Here is a 21285-nt window from a genome sequence, read left to right on the forward strand (position 1 = left end):
AAGAAAGAAAGAAGAAAGAAAGAAAGAAAGAAAGAAAGAAAGAAAGAAAGAAAGAAGGCAGGCAGGCAGGCAGAAAAGACAGAGAGAGAAAGAGAGCAAAAAGAGAGCAAGCAGCCCATTCTAATGACACACAGCTACCAAACCTTCCACTTACAGAGTTTAGGCAGGCAGCCCTTTTAATCACTGCATCCAATCCTGAAAGGTGCATTCTATTCACCTCATTTTATAGATGAAGAAATATCCTAGAGTGGCACTGCCTAAGGTGTCAGCTGGTAAACTGCGAAAAGCTGGATTCTAAACCGTGGCCTATGTGATGCCAAAGCCCTCTTTCCAGCTTTCTGGTAGCAATGCTCACCTGGTCATTCCTCTCTCTCGGAAAACAACAGTGACTGCAACAGCAGGATTTAAATGTCTGTTATGTGTCAGCCACAAAGTAGACACTTGATATTATACTATCTCATCTACTTTCACAACAATCGTGGAATTTAAATGATGTTCCCATTTTACAGAAAAGGAAACTAAAGGACTGAATAGGTTAAGTTAACTGAATCAATTTCACAGAGCTACTAGGAGAGGGGCTGGAATTCAAAAGAGGGCAATGTTAACTGTTACTTTCCTAAATTCCTATATTTTTCATAATTTCTGAATTTATGAGGAATGTATTTTATATTTTACAGGACAGAAATACCAAAAATCTTAACAATGCAAGCTGTTTTCTAAGAAATGGAAACCGGGTTTTAAAGAAAAAGATTTAAGAAAAAAACTAAAATTTCTGGCATCAACACAAAAATCAGCAAACCACACATAAAATAGAAAATATGTTTCAAAAAAAAGGAAAAAGCATACCACTAATAGATTAATCTAGAAACTCTTTTTCAAAGTCACAAAATGTTTGAAAACCCACTTTTTGAAATCAGTTTACCAGTTAGCTTGGATTCCTTTTTAGAAACATAAATACTCCAATTTGGAGTATTTGGAGTATTTATGCTAACATAATAATTTTGACTTTGACTTTAAATTATTCAAAGGAATTCATTAATTCACATTGTATTTTACATATATATTTTACAAAATACACTCAAATTGATAAAATACTCAAACTGATGCTCTCACCTATAATTTACATTATAAATTGTCAGTAGAAATGAAAAATCATAGTTCACTAGGCTTTTCCTAAAGGCAGACTGATTAAGTCTTTGGATAGGATATGAATTAAGTTTTCAAAGTTTTCTAAAACTCCCTTATACAACCCACATAAAATTATAGACTTTCAAGGTATCTAAGTACAAAAGGTCAATGGACCCCACCTGGTCATATTTAAGGAAACAATTCCATCCCTTGGAGAGTGGTTAGAGAGTGCAAGAAAACAATTCAGAAAGAAACTGGGTCCAACTCTCCTTTTTTAACTAGGAAGGTGAACAAAAACAAGGTAGAAATTTAAAAGCAACTTAGTAATAAAACAGGTGAAAGTAAATAATGCTATCCCTCCACCTTACACAAACCAGGAGAAGGAACACATTTCTATAAAAGTTATAGAGCTGTCAAGGGGACACCAAACGCTACCTTCTTATGGCCGTTATGTTTTATCTATAAAGCTTGGATACTGTGTTACTATGGTGATTTAATACTATGTTTTAAAGGGGGATTATATGATTAATTTTAACAAGGTTGAGAACTGGAGATGTGGAGAAACAGGATTCTAGCTCACATAATTAAAGTGATTGGGGAAAAGAGTGGGCCTCACTGGGGCGGGGGGGACCTGTATTATTAAAATATTTAAAGCAACAGGTCAGGATGATTCTAAGTTACAAATAAGGTCGTGCTTTTGTGAAACACTATTATATGATCATATAATATATGACTGTTCATTATTTTAACTCAGGGTTTGATTTCACTTCTAGAATATTTAAAATGAAGCATCCTAGAAGGAAAGGGTATTGCTAGGACTGGATGAAAAGAAAACACCCAGGATCTCTAGGAAAAGGAGTTCCTCTAGTAGAAGGAACACAGCTTTGTTTGTGAATTGAGTGTCATTCATTTTGCTATTATTTTTTCACTACCATTAAAAAATGCTAAAAATTCTTTCAGCTACACCGCAGGCTCAAAGATTCATTACTCAATTCACTTGGTTCAAATTCCAACTCAATCACTTGCTAACTGGGCCTTAATTTAGCATGTTACTTAACCTCTAAGCAGCTCAGCTTCTTCACCTGGAAACTACCACCCAAAACTACCACCCGATCCAAAGCATGTTTGGGGGAGTAAGTGAGATAAGCAGTTGGTATAAAGGCTAGCCCATTGTGGGAAAAACAAAATAAATAAAATAAGAGATGCAAGCTGTTACCATCTGGAATGAAAACTAAAATTCATATTAAAATCATGCATTTGCTTAGAATCTTCCTGACTCGGCTCTGTAATACTAGTAAATGGAGAAAGGAAGGCTGAGGCTGCCTTTGCTTCTCTGCTGTCGCATCTTTTCAGTAGCAGAGAGTCCTCTGGGTGACCAACTGAGCTGCTCATGCTTGTCTTAAAGTGAAAAAGATTCTTTTTGGGGTGCCACAGCTTAGAAGCAGGCATTTATTATTCTCAGCTGATTTACTTCTTAAATTCCTAGTAGGGTGAAGTATAAGTCATTAAGAGCCCCAGACCACTAAACTCTAAAATATTTCTTCCTTGGACAATTTCCAAATTTCCAATAAACTAAAAGTCAAGCAAGGGCAGTCAAAAAGAGATTAACTCAAAAGGTTCTGAATCTCCAAGGGATTTATCGTTCCCTCTCTACTTGCTGAGGTAGTCTATGATAGTACTCACTACTTCTTCATAAAAATGGCTTTGGGGAAAGGGATGTGTTCCTTAAAAGCTGCAGTTTTGTGATTGCCTCCAGGTTCAGAATCCATACTTTTTTATTTTTAAAACAGGAATCAGAGATTTCATGCTAATTAAAGGTGGCAGAAACCATCTCATCCAATTCTCTTGTTTTATAGATGAGGGAACTGAGGCTCAGGATTTTTGTTTGTTTGTTTGTTTGGTTTGGTTTGGTTTTTTTCTTTCCCAAAGTAACCAGGACCAAAGCAAAAACCTAAACCCAATTCTGGCTCAAAGTCCTTTCCATTCTGCCATGCTGCACAAAACACAATGAAAACCCCCTGAGAAGCTGTCATATCAGTTTAAGGAACTCAGGTACATGAGGAATTCAGATAGTTGTCTCATCAGACTAACTATAATTCCCACTAAGCAAGAGAAATCAAATCTGAGAATTTCCAGAATTAAGCCTAGGAGACCATGGCCAAAATCACCTTTAGCTGTGCTTCCCATTCCTATGTAAATATGGGAAACAGAGGAGAGAAGCAGTAACTATTCAAACCACAGACTTTAAATTTCATGCTGCCTTTTAAACGCCTGTCAGCCATTCAAGGCCCCCTCCCTCTGCAGCATTCTGCCTCATCTTCAAGTTATTTACAGGTTCAGTTTATAAATGGCAAGAAGCACATGGATGGTTTGATTCCAACCTTCCAGTGAGAAATGAGATTTTCCAACTCAGCCTCACTTTAAGTTTAGTTATCCATCTTACAAACTGAGCATCTACTATATGGGGACCATAGCAAGTGCTGGATATACAACATCCAACCTAAGGAGAGCTTCCTGTCTAGTTAGGAATAATAAACACAAAGCATGCAGCTTGTGATAGTGTTATATGAAGCCAAAAACAAGGTACCAAGATAGAAGAAAATGAAAGAGAAGGAAAGGCCCTACTGAGATAATGTGGTCAGAGATAGCTTCTCAAAAATGATGACAATACCGACCTAAAGGATGAGATGGAGAAGCCACTCCAGAAGTAAGGGACTGGGTGTTTCAGGCAGAGGAAGAGCTGCACGAAGATTCTCCAGCCGGAATGTCCAAGGAACTAAAATAACAGCAGTGTAGCTAATGCACAGGAGATAAGCAGGAAGTGGCCTAGGAATGTGCCAGATAAATGTGCTAGCACCAGGTCATGAAGAGAGCCCGACAGATCATGGCAAAGAATTAGGACTGATTAACTGATTAATTGGTTAAGGGCACTGGAAAGCCACTGAATGGTTTTAATCAAGAGAATAACAGTTCAGTCTACAGTTTTAAGATATTTATCTGATTGTTATGTGAGGAACTGTTAGAAAAAAGGTAGAAGCAGAAGCAGAGAAAATAGTCAGGAGGCTGGAGCAGTAGTCCAGGTGATACTGGATGGTGGCTTACCTAACACGGTAAAAGTGGAGACAAAAAGAGGTGGATAATTTCAAGATAGAGCTAGCAGATATAAACGACAGGCTTGCAGGTGGACTGAGAGGGAGTGAAAAGCAGCATGTTACCATTAATGACAGAGAAGACTAACAAGTTTGGAGGGAGATCCAAGAGTTCTATTAGGGATATTTTAAGTCTGGAAAGCCTATAAATGGAAATGTCGAGTACAGAGTTGAACATACTACTCAGGAAATCACAGGAAATATTTTGGTTGGAGCTATAAATTTTGGAAGTCATCTCCATACAGATGGTATTTAACACCTTGATAAAAAATAAGATCACTTAGGGAGAGTTCAGAGAAAGAGGAGAGGATCCAGAACTAAGTTACAGAAACACCAATGTAGAGGATGGGTAGAGAAGAGATCAAAGAAGAAAAGAAGACCAACCAGACAGAACAAGCAGGAGGGTGTGGTGGGCTGTATCTACATGCATCAAGGTAAGAGAAAGAAACGCCTACTGAATTGAGCAACATGGAGGTTTTAGATGACTTTGGTAAGAAAAGTTCTAGTTGAATGACAAAGCAGAAGACAAATTGAAGAGGATTGAGCAATAAATTAAAATGTGTAGGTAACTCTTCCAAGAAGTGGAGAATCAGGCAGTAATTGAATGGAAATGAAGAGTCAAAGATGAGTATCGTTTTTAGGATGGAAGAATACCAGAACTTGTTTTTAAGCTGTTGGGAATGATTCCACAGAGGCTGACTTACCACGCAGCAGAAAGAAGATGAAACAGTAAGGTCTGAACTGTGGATAAGAAGCCCAGATATACTACTCACTACAGATGTGAGCATAGGTAAGTTATTGCACCTCCCTGAGCCTCATCTCTAAAATGGGAATAATAATAATTACTTTGCAAAGTGGTTTTGAGGATTGGAAACCATGTATACAAAGTAACTAGTATCTAGTAGGTAAACAATGAAAACAGTAATAATGATTATTGTTAAGAAATGATAAAATTCAAGAGATGGAAGTGAAACATTTTGTCATCCTGTTTATTATAGCTTACTAACAATTACCTGTTGGGCCATTTACTGCAAGGTGTCCATAAAAGCTGCTTCTCTTTTTCTTTAGTGCATATGAAACATCAGACAGGAATCAAGTTTTATCAAACTACATCTCCCAACCTTTGATTACATGAGTCTCAAAGCTTCCTTTCATAAACACAACTTTCATCTGCCTAAGACTCAAGTTTCTCATGTTCTCTGCTCAAAGATTCAAACGGCAAAAATGGCATTGACCCAAAATGTCTGGGGACCAAGAGTAGGTCACACACTGCCAGCTATCTGCTTGAGAGACTCACTGGATAATTCTAAGAACAGAGATCTCTCCACTCCCTCATCTACTTGATCCTGATAAATAAAAGTGAATCCTAACTGGAGAATCAAAAAGCATCAAAACTAGAGATCTAGTCTAATTTCCCTTATTTTATCTTACCCATGAAGAAACTAAGGTGCTCATGGGAGAGGTCACTTGCCTCACAGCCCAGAGCAAGTCAATGGCACAACCCAAACTACAACCTAGGTCTCCTGGTTGCTACCCCCAATCCAACTGCTTCACGGTTATCAAATGCTGTAGAAAATGATCATGGAGCACAGCTTAACCCATAGTTTAAGCTAAACCAAAGGACTAAACCAATGATGGAAAATAAGGCATAAAAGCGGCCAAATAGATTCAGTTTTGAAAAGCATAGCAGGGTGAATGTATAGAAGTGGGAGCAAGAGGAGAGGTCTGCGCAGACATATAATAATGCACTCATCGTATGCCTTAGTTTCATTTTCTTTCAGTTATCTGAATAAAAGTAGGTTTCATTTCAGTTATCTGAATTTTCTACTTTTTTACAATAAATATACATTGCTTTTGAAATAAATGTTTAAAGTTTGCTTTGTTACTTTATTTATGGCATGATGGTGGCAGTATGATACAGCAAAAGTACGATGGGACTGGACATCAGACAAATATCAGTTCCAAAAACAGCTCTGCCACTTACCAGTACTGGGACCTTGGGCACATTATTGAACTTATCTGAGCCTCTGTTTCCTCATAAGTGGTATTACGATAATGGTAACCTAGCAAATGTGTAAGCTTTTAGTGCAGGAAAAGAATGCAGCACAATGCATGGCACATAACAGATACATAATAAAATGGTAAATAGCATTTGAACCATATTTGCAACTGTAGTTATACTCTAAATCATTCAATTCTGCCTCTGCCCTTGAAAAGATTATGTCATTTCACTTCATGCTCATGTCACTTGTGTGTACTAGTATAATTTATAGGACAACTGAATGGTAGCTGGCTTTCTGGGTTCTGAAAGAGGATAAGCACAAATATGGAAAAGAAGAGCTTTTCCATCATTCAATAAGTCTCCTGAGCGTTCTGACTAACTGAAGCAGGTTGCCAGCTATCAAGAGTGAGTCAGTAGCACCACAATATGAAACGGTATTCAAATCTTTTATGCAAGAGAATGCTTTCATCAGAAATAATGAAAACTTTTGAGAGGGAGACAGGGATCTCAGGGCTGTCATTTCACAACTCCTCTCCACTAAGAGCTTCAAGTACAGTGTAGGGTGGAAATAACTCAGGATTGGGAATGAGTATCTGTTTTTTTCCCAGCTCTGTAATTACACAGTTGTGACCATAAGCTAGCCATTTCACCTCCACAGATCTTACTTTCCCTTCTGTTAAAGGGATTTTTGAACCAAATGAATTTCAGCTTTAATATCCTGTAGTCTTATTCCCATGCATTTTCAAGCCTCCTGTAGCCAGAGCCCAAGCAGTCACAGCCCCTGGTACCCTCTCCGCAGTGGACTCAATCTGCTCTGGCTGAACGATCTCTAGGCTCGGTCACAGTTTCTCCTCTGCTTTGCTCTTTAGCGCACATGGGGTGTTGAGCTCTCCCTTCCACTTATCCTCTTCTTGCTGTCCTTGCAGATGCAACACAAGCCTCATCCACTATAAGACTGAGTTGTCAGTCTTTCCCAGCCTTTGGATAAATACTGTTTACTATACCTTTACAATACTTTCTGGACTAGACTAAGAAACACATGGAAGGCAGACCTCCAAGTCTGATACCATTTCCCTATCACCCAACATAATGCTCCACTTTCTGAACCTTCTTTGCTCTTTTGTAAAAGAGATACCACCACCCCCTATCTCCCAGAGTTGCTGGGAAGAATAAATGAGATATTACTGTAAAAATGTCCAGAACATTGACTAGAGTCAATTAAGAATTCAAATACTAACTTCCTTCTTTTCCTCTCCCTATGTGGTGACTGGCCTTCCCACGAGGTGGCCTCCTGAAAAATGTACCCATTTGGGAGATGGACATCTAGATTGTGCTAGAAGCCTAAGAGGACCATGGGCATGCCACAATGTCTCTACAGCAGAGATGTCCTCAAATGAAGATAACAGTACTTTTTCTCATCTTTTATGATGGGAGGATAAAATGTAATACATGAAAAAGCACTTTCTTTTGAAGAGGTACCAGCATTATTATTTTTCGTAAGTCCTGGTTTCAGAAAGAAAAATCTTAAAACAACATAAGAGACAGCAAGATGTCAATGTCAACGGGTGATTTGATGATGACTGTGAAAATCCCACTCCTGATAAGAGACTGAAAATGTCAGAAAGTTGTATTGCTGTTCCTTGAGGTAGAAAAACACAGATACGGGGAAGATTAGAAAGCTTTCTTTTTTGAACATAATCACCTGAGGCATTACTCATCCTCCATGCTGACATATTTTCTAAGTCAAACAATATTATAAATACATCTGGGGGGCTTTGCAGGTTTCAGAATTTGGACATATCTATTTGACAGTGTTAACTGTAAACCAATAAAAAATAGTGACATTAAAGCCTTTGTAACTTAGTATAAGTGAACTTCATTATTATTATTTCTTAAAGTATGCCATGGTTAGAAGTGGGCCAACAGAAGAGAAAAAATATAGTCCCTCAAATAAAGTGACTCTTTTGGTATCAATAAAAGCTATCAAATAAATAAATAAATAAAAACTATCAATGCCTACAGGGCACATAATATAATACAGTGTAAGAAAGAACCACTGTATATGGCAAAGATTAAAATATAGCCATAAAAGGATGTTTCTGTCCCAAATCTTTCTGTGAAAAAAATATGACGAACATGATCAGGGGAAGGAAATTTGGAGAGAAGCATTTTAGTAGAAAAACATTTTTCTAACAAGATAAAGCCATCACATACTATTGGTGTTGAAACAGATTTTAGGACTGTAACTTAAGGACTCTGCTTTTCTTCCATTTCAGAATGTAATCACCCAGACAGGTAGGTAAGCAGATGTTGTGTGTGTGGTATGAGAGAGGGAGGGTGTGTGCGCATGTGTGTGTGTGTGTTTGTGTGTGTGTGTTGGGAGGAATTTAATCTCACTGCGCATTTCTTCTAAAACTAGTTAACGAAGTCAATGAAGGAATACCTATCCAAAACAAGTCACCACTCTAACAAGGAGTCATGTAAAAATATATTCTTATTTTTCTTTTTAAACACCTAGCCACATTTTAAAAACATTTCAGCTTTATTAATTTGTATAAATATGTCCTTGCCATAATTTGTAATACATTTTATAAGCAACTGGAGGAGATTTCATGCATCGCTAATTCATACATATAAATGTGAAGTTTGCATTAAATGTCTCTAAACAAAACCCTACTTATTTGCTATTTTTAGAAGGAATAGGATAAAGAAGAGACAAGAGGACCCTCATTACAAAGACTGACCCTCTTAAAATTAAGGCTATTCTGTTTTGAGCATCAATCTGCTACTAAAACAGCCCTGGTACCAGGATTTTAAAAGGCCCGAGTTTGGAAAAACTACAATGGTTGACTGGCTTAAAAATAACACGTTAGAACCAGAGAAAACAGTGATTATAAGTGGTTGGCAACATTCCAGAGCTGCTTTTTAGTACTCTTTTAAACTCCTTTGGCTACCAATTCTCATCTCACACCATTTTTAGGTTTATGCCAATAAACCAGGACACTGCTACTACAAAGAGCAGAAAAGATTCAAGGAGTATACTATCTACATGCACTCTAAACCACTAAACTCTTTCAGGCTTGCCTTGTTTGGGTATCCTAAAATATAGGATAGGACCTTCCTGAAGGTGGGCACATTCGATAGCTTGGAACATACCATGCCACTTATTATTTATAATGATATTTTCTAAAATCTCTGTCACTAAAAGTAGAATTTTTAAGATATAACATTTATACAGTCTCATAGTTCAATTCTCCATAGAGAGAACATTACAAATGGACAGCAATCAACTGAATAAATAAATAACTGAAAAAATAATGCTTTCATTACAGTTTAACTGTAATGAAAAAATACAATAGATATTTCTTGAAAATAAGATTAAGATTGTTTTGTCATTTTATTAACATTTAGTAAATTATAGTTTTATAAGTTCAAAAAAACTCTTCTAAAATTGTTTTAAAAATAAGCCATTTATAGATGAGCTAGTGGCTTCTTTTTTAAAAAATAAGACCCTAAGACCATTTCAATTATCTTAGAGTTCTTATATTCGTACCACTCTAGACACTTTATCATAATGCAAATACTAAGATGTTTAGATGATTTTTATTTTTTCAGTCTAGAAATCTATAGAAAATGCTTATTTCTCCAGAGATACCATTCTTAGCCAACTAAACAAATGCAAGACACTATTTAGCAACATGCGTTTTAAATAGGTGAATACCTTTAAAAACAAGTTGGGCCTATGCTCATTTAAATTTTAAAGTTAAAGTTTAAGAAAAACAAAGTTTATGTAGTAATCATAAGGCCATGGAGTCAGGTATTATTGCTCAGTTAAGTCAAACATATTCATATTTCAGTAAAAATTAAATAGCACAGGATTCAATACCAACCATTCTTAATCATGGTTTGAGTCTGATAACCAAAATAAAAAATTTAATGTCATGCAAAATATATCTCACAAACTAACCAATGCAAAGCTCTAGGCTTTAAACTTTTTGACAGTGTCAATAAAAACCCCAGGAAAGGAGACTACTACCACTCTCCATGGAATATATGTGTTTTAAATCATGGTTAAACAGACAGAATGTTAAGAATGGTATGGTTTTTATTTTCCATAGCAAGTTTATTGACACTTTTTTTTTCTAGTAAAGTTTAAAAATCTGACACTACCTGTCCACATAGAAGGGGAAACAAAACTTGGTCAAAGTCTGTAGAACTTCCTGTGGAGAGAAAGAGAGATAATTTATACATCTAATGGGACCAATAAATCTAACATTAACTACGGCACACAATCTAGCAACTTTACCCTAAAGAAAGAGGTGACAGATGAAGAAATATGGGCTTTATCAATTACATGGGAGGAGTACCAGGCAGTCAATCATGAGAAATAATAAACATGATCAAACTTCATTAAAAATGAAAAATTAATCAAGAATCACACATGGGCAAGCAGCAGGAGCCATGCAGGAAAGCTCTGAAGGGAGGGAGGCGGTTGGGTTGCTGAGTGTTAACACCCCTCCAGGGACCATCTCCAGCCTGACCATATGGATCAGAGTGAATAACACCGAGCCACATGGGTTTGGCCTGGCAGGGCCGCTGTTGCTGGCACCGTTTTGCCTGTTACCTAGGAACAGAGGGGGCCGGGATTAGACAACGCTTCCTAACATCAATAGGCCAAATCACAAGCAAAATAGAAAACCAACTTGAAGATAATTGTCCCCGAACATTGTCAACAATGTTTTTTGGAGTTTAAAACTTTATTTATTTACTTTATAAAGAAGTTGCCATTTTTGGCATGAATTTATTTTGTAGTCAAACTATAACAATTTTAAGTATGCATTATTTTTAGTTAAATGTCATTATCATAATTATACACACTTACCTGCTTGTAATTTATACAAATTCAAAGAAAACTACCAGTTTAAATGTCTTTTTTACAAATTTGTAGGTACATAAAACCAAGTGTGTTATTCAGGGGAAGGATACAAAAAGGATTCAAAAAAAACAGTGACATTTCAAAGACTTATTCACAAAAAAGAAGCATCTAACATTAAGAAAAGACTATTATATGAGACAGAATATACAGTGGTCTGTGACTTTCTCCAACAGACATATCTCACGTATACAGAATAAACACACACAGCAATACACGTATCCAAGTAATTAATTATTACTTCCTTCACAGAATTTTCTCTAGCTTGACTTAATTTTAACCGCAGACTTGGACAGCCCACAGTTGGTGCTTATCATAAGTTCATAGACCAATGTTATAAATTTTAAAAAAGTATTCCTTTCATGCATTTGATTTGCTTTTTAACCATTTAAAATCCCAACTTCAAGACAAAATGAAGAACACATTTTTCAGTCATTGAGAAGCTGGTTCAAATTAAAACAAACCTGCCCATTGCAAATCCTAACCCAAGTGATAAATTAAAGATCAGTTTACAAATGTAGCACTTTTCTAACCAATAATAATGAATTATCAATGCTAACTGAATTGATGCTTCTCGCTTCATTTATTTTTAAAATCAGTTCTATCATTCAAGAAATAAACCACATCAATCTAATAACCTACTCAATGAAGCAGAAAGCACATTGACTTTCTCTGCCAGAGCATGTTCCGCCTACATAATTCAATTGAGCATATCCTATTTTTTAATATCATTTTGGACTGGATGTATATCACAACACTGTTAAGGCATGTCATGGAACAGTAAAGGAACAGAAAAATGAAAAATGAAAAAGCGTAAGAATATTTCAACATATTCTCAGAGGCTTTACTGATACATTAGTTAATTTTATAATGTGGCATGGTCTTAAGTCCATATATATTGTTTTAAAAGTCATTATATTTAAATAAATTTCAATAGCTAAAAGGGAACCAGAAAAATAGCAATTTCTCAATACATAATGTTATTAGGCAAATAATGGGAAAGAACATATAAAACATTTCATTTTAACATATGTAGTTTTAATTATAAAATATATCATAAACCCCACAAACAAAACTCTTTAGAATTTACACGCAAAACGACATTCCTTATAAATTCCTTTCACATCAAGTTTCAAATACAAAGAATCGCTTTACTTCAGTTTCTTCCGTTTCCAAGCATTCTTTAAAACTCAGTCCCCAGTGTTCACTGATTGCCAAACACCAGCCACAAAGAAATTTATCCTTTACCCCTCAAAAGTTACAGGTGCAGGAGTGCTTCTCTGTTCTATGCTAGAGTTAAGCTGCCAAAAGGCCTCAAGATTTTTGAAAGAAAGCACCCCCATGGCTACAGCAGAGTCAGAGGAATCTAATATGCCCAACTTACCACTCACTACAATATAGAAACTACATACCACTTTCTAATGTCAAGAGTAATAACCAACCATGAACTTGTCTGTCAGATAATATTAGAACAAATATCAAAATACCCAGTGTAGGCTGAGTATAACCCACCTCCCAAGAGCTTTCCTTTTTACCCAGGAAAGCAGTGATAAATCTAATTAAGCAATGGGGCAGGGGGAGGGTAGGAGGGAATACAGGCAAATGTAAGCACATGTTTGTGCATTACAATATGCTTCTTCATGTTTGTGATATTACAAGTGCTTGATATTCCAATTTAAGTCAAACAAGCCAGTGGTGTGCTGTCAGAGCAGAAAACTAAAGTGAGCATCTACTCTGCGCTGGGCATATTCACACATTATCTCAATCAGAACTGAAAATTTGACTTCTTGGAAGAGGAGGACAGGGAGAGGGAGGGCAAAACAAGCAATGTTTCTTGTAAATAAGAACTGCAGAAATAAACCAATTTTCTTAATACTGATGTTCTCCCTATATATAAACTTTTAACTACCTTATCCTCTTTTTCCAAAGAAAAACACAATTCCTTCAGTATGAAAAACACCACTCCCTAAGAGAGGGGACTTTAAAACTCTGATTTAAACATATTTGAACATCAGGGGAGGGTATAGCTCAAGTGGTGGAGTGTATGCTTAGCATGCACGAGGTCCTGATTCAACCCCCAGTATCCTCCTCTAAAAAATAAATATACAAACCTAATTATGGCCCCTCAAAAAATAAGCAAAAAAAATTTTTTTAAATAAATAACTAAACATATTTGAACATCATATTTATAGCAGAGTGTCCCACAGTCTTCCAATATTAACTTTACTCAGAAAACAGTCACTAGCCAGTTACCAACCCCTTTTTCTCTCTAGAACCTGTCTTTGGCTAGGGAAATTTCACTGTAGAAGGCAATTTTCCTGTTTTCTCGCCCCTCTCTCCTGCCTACACAAGCTCTTTCAGACAACTAGCCTCAGTACACCTCAACTGCCACATAAACCACATCTTTGGGACACAGTACAGCTGATGAAATGTAAATGACCTCATTGCTAAAGCAGGAGGTGGGGAAGATTGTGCCAGCTCTCCAGATCAATTCCCAAGTTTATATTTTCATAAATCTTTTTATGTACAGTTTGATTTTTTAACATTTTAATGAGCAAAAAAGTGCATCTATAGTAGCCAGTCACCACAGTTAAAGTGCAGGGCATGAACTAGATCCCAGGAGGGAAGCAGTCCACCATGTCACCACTGTCTTTAGGACATTCGCCACCTGGTTCCATGTCCCCAGGTTCCAACTCTTTTCATAATCAAAACACTGCTGACATTATAAAACCCAGATGGGTTTTCTAAAATCCCTCCCAATCAATATATCCAACACATAACTTATTGGAGACAACACTGAGCTCATTGATTAAGGTGAGTTCAGTAGCAAAGTTTTCAAAATAAATGAGACAAGAATACAGCATTCAACCCCTTTGTGTCACCAGACAATTTATGAAATTGGCAATTTCCAAGAGGGCTTTTCTTCCCAATACAATATATAATACTTCATGTGGGAAGAAGAGCAGAGGGGGAGGGGGGAAGCATGGAGGGCAGGCCGTTGCACTAACCCTTCAGTTACGCGTATATTAAACAGATCGCACAGTGCTATAGAAAAGCAACAACATATTCAAAGCTCTGCCCACAAGGAGATACCAAACCTCAGAGTGTGAACCAAAATATGAAATCAATAATCCTAACACTGGATTCACTTGTAAATGAAAATCAGAAATAAACTCCCGATTAATCTCAGTCTCCTTTGAATCCTCAAATTTGAAATCCTCAAATTTCACCCACTTTGAATCCTCATGCAGTCAGAAGGCCCATCAAGGGAACTTACTCCAATCTGGACAAAGTCAATTATGTTCTGAGCCATTCCCTCAAAAACCTGGTAAAGTTTTATATTTATAACATTATCCATCATAGACTCCTATCTGGAAGCAAAACTTCAGACTAAATTCAATGTAGTTAACAAGGATTATCAATAACGATAAGGCTAAACCAATTCACCCTGAATTTGGGGTGCAGGATAGGAGGCTATATGAGATCCTGCAACAGCCATCAGTTCAGATGTCAAATACTTTGTTTTCATTACTTCATTGAAACCCATAAACAAAAATAGCTGTATTTGGCAGATGAAAACAACGGACAGTCAAACACAAACATACACACCCCACAAATAAATGCCATCTGAAAGACAAAAGCACAGGCTGATTATAATGTCCACTGGGGCTACAGAATGTTGGGAGATGAGGCACGTTCTCAACAACTCAAAAGGAAAAAGAAAACGTGTGCAGGAAAACATTTAAATAAAGCAAAGCGATTGCCTGAATAAATGAATGTATCTTAAAATAAGTAAAGCTACAATAAGCCTACTTGTAGATTGCTGAACCTACAAGTCAACAATTTACCTTTGTCCAAAAAAAGAGTGAAGGAGGGAAAAGTGCGGAGACAGTAGAACATTCCCTGAATTTCTCATATCTAATTTATTTGTTCATTTCAAAAATGTAGATGTGTGATGAAAAGATCAGTGGAGCCTAAATTCCTAAAACACTCTATTTCTATGTTTAAATTTTTTTAATAGCATGAGGGAAATGCTGACCCTCTAAGTCCTGCAATTGAGATCAGTGCAACTGACTTGAAAGAAAAGCCTTTGATTGATGATTTTAAAACTCAAGTTGAAAGTTAAAAACAGAACACACACAAAATCCAAACATACAAAAAAGCTAACAAAATTTCTACTTTAAGCCGTTTCAAGTTAAAACCAGGGACTCCAAGTAAAAACTGACAGAGGTTTTAATGCTTATGATTAAGAAGAGTGAAACAGAATGGTAAGAAGTTCTTAAAAGCTTAATTAGCACCAAGTTCAAGAATGTTGATCAGAAATTTCCTAAATATAAAAACAGGAAATACAACTTCTCCTTCACTATAAAGGTCAAATGAAATTCAAGATCCATACTATAGTTACAACTAAACTCTTATTTTTTTCCTTTCAGTGAGAAAAGCTTTGAATAAGGGATTTTACAGAAAGGCCTTTCAACACCCGAACATAAAAGCCGGGTCAAATTTTTAACAATGCTGTTCAAATGCTACAGAGGCTGCTTCCTTTCTTTGGTATATTTCAATATTTACTCCCAGTTTACTTTTTAAACTTTGGTTAATTTTGAGTCATACATATGTTATCCTTATGCTCACTTGTGTATAATATCTAATATGCACAAAGTTGTTAACTCAAAATTAAATTACAATAAAATATAGAAATTCACCATATTCTATATCTTGTATCATATAAACGTTAAATTATCAGGGACATTAAGTACATAGGTGGGATTTTTTTACAAAAGCAGAAGAGCCACCTCTAGAACTACTTTTAAATGTAAATCTTCACAACTTTGAAGTCCAAAGTAAAACTACTGGATCTTATTTAAAATTTTTAAAATTTAACACAATCACTTCATCCTTCTGTAGTCTTCCTTTTCTTAAAAAATTACTTAAAACAGTTGTTCCCAAAATGCAATATTATATAACATCCTATATTCTCAGATTTCATTTTATTAACTTTAAACCTTACAGCAAAAGGTTTGAAAATGAGAGAGCTATATCTATAAGGACAATGTTAAACACAAATAAACTTCTTGACACTTGTTTCAAACACTTCCAAAATAAACAAATGATTTGGTTAGAATCTCTTGTAATTAGCAATCAATGGTTATCAGTAATATAATTCCTTGCACTTAGTAGTATTATTCTACAATATTTTGCCGTGTTCATTAAACATTTTAAATCTGATTATCTAAACATTTATGTTATTAATATTCCTACAAGAAAGAAAAGTAGGGATTGGGGGAAACACAAGTCAGCACATACCAAAGGAATAGTCCCAAAAGGAAAACTGCAAACATGATATTTCACTGAAGAAACTTGCCCTCAGGAAGATATTATTTAAAAAAAAAAAAAAAAGCACTAATAGAAATAGTATTTTGTAAGCATATTAAAAACTGTCAGCTTTTAAATATTTTAAATGCACACAAAAATGTGCACAGATGGGCAACTTTTCTACTCACATTAGTCTAGAAAAAAATCTTTCATTATCAAGCTCAAAGTCCTTGAATTTTTTAAACTTAATTGTGCCTCTATTTCTTAGAATTCACACCCCAAGGCCAAAGCTTTCCTGCCACCAGTCCTTCAAATCTGACTTGGACATTACACGGGAGGAGGCTCCAAGCCTCCCTGAGGTCTCACTCCTTTTACAACACACGGAAAAGCAGTCGATAATGGGCCCATGCTGAATTCACTGCTCTCCACGTCTCCTCCTGGGACACAAGCCTAGCAGATGTGATAAAAACTGTGTCAGAGAAGTGGCTCTAGTTTTTGCCTTAATGACAACTTAAACCTCTAAACCAACACAACCAAAGGACTAACAGAACTGGCTGTTACCTCTCTCTCCTGCCAATCTTCGAATATCTCTTAACTAAATTAGCACCTATACCCACAACATCCCCTGCCATCCCACAAAATCCATTCTAATTTTAAAAGATAAATGAATTCAGAAAACACATCAGCAGCACGAGTGTCTGGGCTCCGTGTGTGTGTGTGTGTGTGTGTGTGTGTGTGTGTGTGTGTGTGTGCCCTATGATTAAGCTCTAACACATATTTCATGTAGTTTATATTTTCTCAAGGTATGATTGTGCATTCAGATATCTGAAAGGATTGCCTTGTATATTTCCTCTGATCACCACCCCAGTAACCATATTAACACGTACAGCTGGTAGCCTTATGGTTTCCCAAAAGTGCCTAAAGGTCTAAAAATTATTTTTAAATATGTTCAACCATAGGAAAGAAAAGTGATATTCTGAGTTACTGAAACATTCCAATTATTAAAATTTATACAGGAGAATTTTTAAAACCGTGGGTGGTTATACTTTTAACTTGTAAGAACGCTTTGTCTAACCTAATGATATGGTACCCCAAAAAATAGATTTAAATGTGTACTTCAGATAACATTTTCTAAATTCTATAATTCAGCCTTCAGATGATAGGCCTTTTCACCCAGTATCTTGAAAGCCTATTCAGTCACAATTGCATACCCACTTAATCAGCAATCATTGTTCTGGGATGCAGGACTTTGTTGTCAAGACAAGCACCAAAACCTTAAAAAAATTTTTTTTTCAGAACTGGCATAAGAAAAAAGTGATCTTTGTCAGACAAGGACAAATTTATGCAAATCTTTTATAAACATTCACAAACATTTATTTAGCTTTTGAAATGTTGGCCTCATTTGAGAGCATGAAAATGAGGGGGAAGTAGGAAAACGCAAAGGACAGCTTAGAAGCTGGCACGCTACATAAATATTCAGAAGGAAGATTATAGGATTCATGTTAGGCTGTCTTAGCCTTCTCCAAAGTCCACACAGAATAGCAAAGAACAAAACTAACGAGAAGTACAGCAGATGTTAGACAATGCATCAGCCTCTTTTCCTCTCTCACTTGGCTATACTTGGACGCTTTTATATTTTCTTTCAATATGGTTAGGTCATTCAAGGATTCTCCTATAGACTATGTATTGTGGCTACAGATCTATAAGCTGGAGGTCTGTCAGCTTTCCAAAAGTTTCCAATGAAAAGGCATTATGCAAATTCTACCTCTCTTACCCTCTTTCAGGGGGGAAAAAAGCCTCCAGTATGCAGTCATCGGAGTATTGGAAGCCCCAGCCTTCATTTCTGTATAGCTGTGTTTGCCTCAGGGCCACGCTGCTTGTTTTGACAGTGGATCCCCCTAGATAGTTGGGATTAGTCGAGCTTGTTTAGATAAACTTGAAATCAAGGCCTTCTCTAGGTAGACAGCTAGATGTAGCTACCGAGTTTCCAGCTGCCTCCTCCTTTCATCCCCAAACAACTGGAGATTCACAGTAGCTATCACAGCCACAGGCTATGTCACATACATAAGTACAAAATTAAAGGCTGCTAAAAGAAGCCTTTGTAAGTCTTAGTGCTAAAATAAGGAATCTGTACTGCTTGGTTTATACAAATTATTCTAGCACTACCAGTATGGAACTGAAATCATCAGTTAACAAGGCATATTAATCAAGGTTCCCAGCTTCTTCAGATAGACAGGATCATAGTTTGATAATATACCTAACCTTCTGCTTCTTAGCTCTTGTCTGAGAGTAACCACTTAAAATGTTGAAAAGGAGACAATAGGCTTTATTTATCCAGTGACGGGGATGTCAGACACCGTCAACAAACACTGTGAGCAGAATATGAAAATCAAAATGTAAATATCAAATCCACTTTTGAGAGAGAATTATTTAGCAATTGATTAGACAGGGCCTCAATACACAGTCATCTCCAATTATAGAACTGTTTCAAATCAACTTTTATTTCCTACAACTTGCAAATTCTGATAGAATGCTATCAGGAGGATTCAAGAACTGAGGAAATTTATATTCAGAACAGATCGATGACATCTCATTACAAAGAGGCAGGTAATATGAAACACTACTGATATTTTTTAAAGTACACAATTCAAATAGTTTCCTAAAATCTAATACTTAAAGATTTTACTCTTTTACAACTAGAAAATGTCTCTTCAGAGGGCCAGCAAATACAAAGAAAATAATTCAATTCCACATATATGTTTTATTTTACTTTACATATCTTGCTTAAACATGAAGATACTAATGTTTACCTGAGGCTGCCTGGGATAAACTGAACACAATCAATGGTACTGAAATAGGTTTACACATTTTCCAGAACTATTCTATGAGAAATCACATAGTACCAAAGGCCTTTTGACTATAATGTCAAGTCACATAAGGCAGTTTTCAATCAATGAAATTCACATATCATCAATGAAAATGTGTTCTAATTTAACAGCTAAGTCACTATTTAAAAGAAAAGACTTAATGTAGAATAAACAAGATTGTACTGTGTAGCACAGGGAAATATATACAGGATCTTGTGGTGGCTCACAGTGAAAGAGAATGTGACAATGAATGTATGTATGTTCCTGTATAACTGAAAAATTGTGCTCTACACTGGAATTTGACACAACATTGTAAAATGACTATAACTCAATAAAAAAAGTATATATATATATATAAATAAAAGAAAACCTTGAGATATGTAAGACATTCTGTAACTGCAGTGATCATTTGAGCTTTTCCTGTGAAATTTTTGGTTCATTTCAGGTGCAACTTACAAACTAAAGAGGGACTCAGCAAACTTTTTCTGTAAAGGGTCAGGCAGTAAATATTTTAGGTTTTGTGGGCCACTTATATTCTCTGTCACAGATTCTTCTGGGTTTTTTCCACTTTTTAAGAAAGGTAAAAGTTATCTTAGCTCAAAGGTCACACAAATATCAGCCCCAGGCAGGATTCGGCCAGCCAGCTATAGTTCACCAACCTCTGATTTAGAGTGTCAAGTAGCCTGGTCACATGCCAAACAAACTCACCAACATCCCCAAACTCAAATTTAAAAATTCCTGATAGGTAAAATGACAATGCCAGTCATGCTGGTTCTCTGGTGATCCCACAGTTTACACATGGGTTATTGCTAAATGGCCAAATGTCTACTGCATATAAACATCCTCTCTTTTCGAAAAATTTAAAATACAAAAAAATACAAAGACCAAAATAAAACATATTTCTACCGCTCAGAATTCACAACTGCCTTGTGGCATGGACTCTTCACAGAAACAATTCCTTCTTACAGCAACAGTTCACTCATACAGCTAAGGTCCAAGAGTTTTCTTGACAGATAAATGGATTCACGCTGTCTGGATTGTTCAGAGCTCTTCCATTTGAGAGTTATTTTATTTACAGTAGTTTAAAAAATATATATTAAAAGAGAAGAAACTTTTTTTCTGGTGCTTTACTTGCCACTCAATTCAAATACATGTTAGCTGCCCAACACCTTGTTGGATATAGAACACAGACGGACCTCTTCCTGCTTCTCTCCCTACTCAACTTCTGTCCCCTCTTTCTCCTCCTTTCCCTTAAATGTGTTTCCCAGCAATTTACTGTCCTCCTCTCTCTATATCCTCCTCTATTAATATAGTCTACTTATACTTTAATTTCAATTACCATCACTATGTAAATGACTCAAATTCAAATCTTCATTTCTAAACTCTCTCTCCAGCTCCAGGTATCCATTCCAAATGCCTTTTGGACATTTCAGCCTCCTGTCCCATAAGTACTTCAAGCTCAACATGTTGAAAATCCAGACACATCACCTAGATTCCTGGTACACTGCTACTTGCTAATCTTTTACCCCATCAGACAGGGAAGAAATCAGACCACCATTTATACTTGCTGGGGAACAGATGATCCATTCATGTGGCTTTGAGTCAATTATTTGCTGTGATTGTTGAATTTCAAAATACCTCTGATGAAACCTTCCAAAGTGCCAATAAACAAGAAAGGGGACAAGGGAGTCCCAGAAGTCATGACTATTTCAAAGTCGCCTCAAAAAGAAAACATGTATTTCCCTCAGCCAGATAATATATTTAGTACCAGACAATGTGCTAAAGACCCTGTCTGCATGGAGTTTCTGATCTAGTTGTGGGAAAAACAGATGCTATGCAAAGGAATGCACGAATACATAACTAGAATTGTGATAGAAGCTGTGAAAGAACAGA

General features: G+C 36.2%; 1 protein-coding gene across 4 annotated transcripts in view; it reads right to left on the reverse strand.

The window, feature by feature from the left end:
* The window catches only part of DENND1A (DENN domain containing 1A), a 470303-nt gene that overhangs the window by 322095 nt on the left and 126923 nt on the right, over positions 1 to 21285 (reverse strand). For all 4 annotated transcript variants that reach the window (XM_032478394.1, XM_032478392.1, XM_032478393.1 and 1 more), the window contains exon 4: positions 10450 to 10499. In XM_032478394.1, the coding sequence (XP_032334285.1) occupies positions 10450 to 10499 (50 nt within the window). The remainder of the gene's footprint in view (positions 1 to 10449; positions 10500 to 21285) is intronic.

Source organism: Camelus ferus, chromosome 4 (genome assembly GCF_009834535.1).
Source record: "Camelus ferus isolate YT-003-E chromosome 4, BCGSAC_Cfer_1.0, whole genome shotgun sequence".
In the NCBI taxonomy this organism is placed as follows: domain Eukaryota; kingdom Metazoa; phylum Chordata; class Mammalia; order Artiodactyla; family Camelidae; genus Camelus; species Camelus ferus.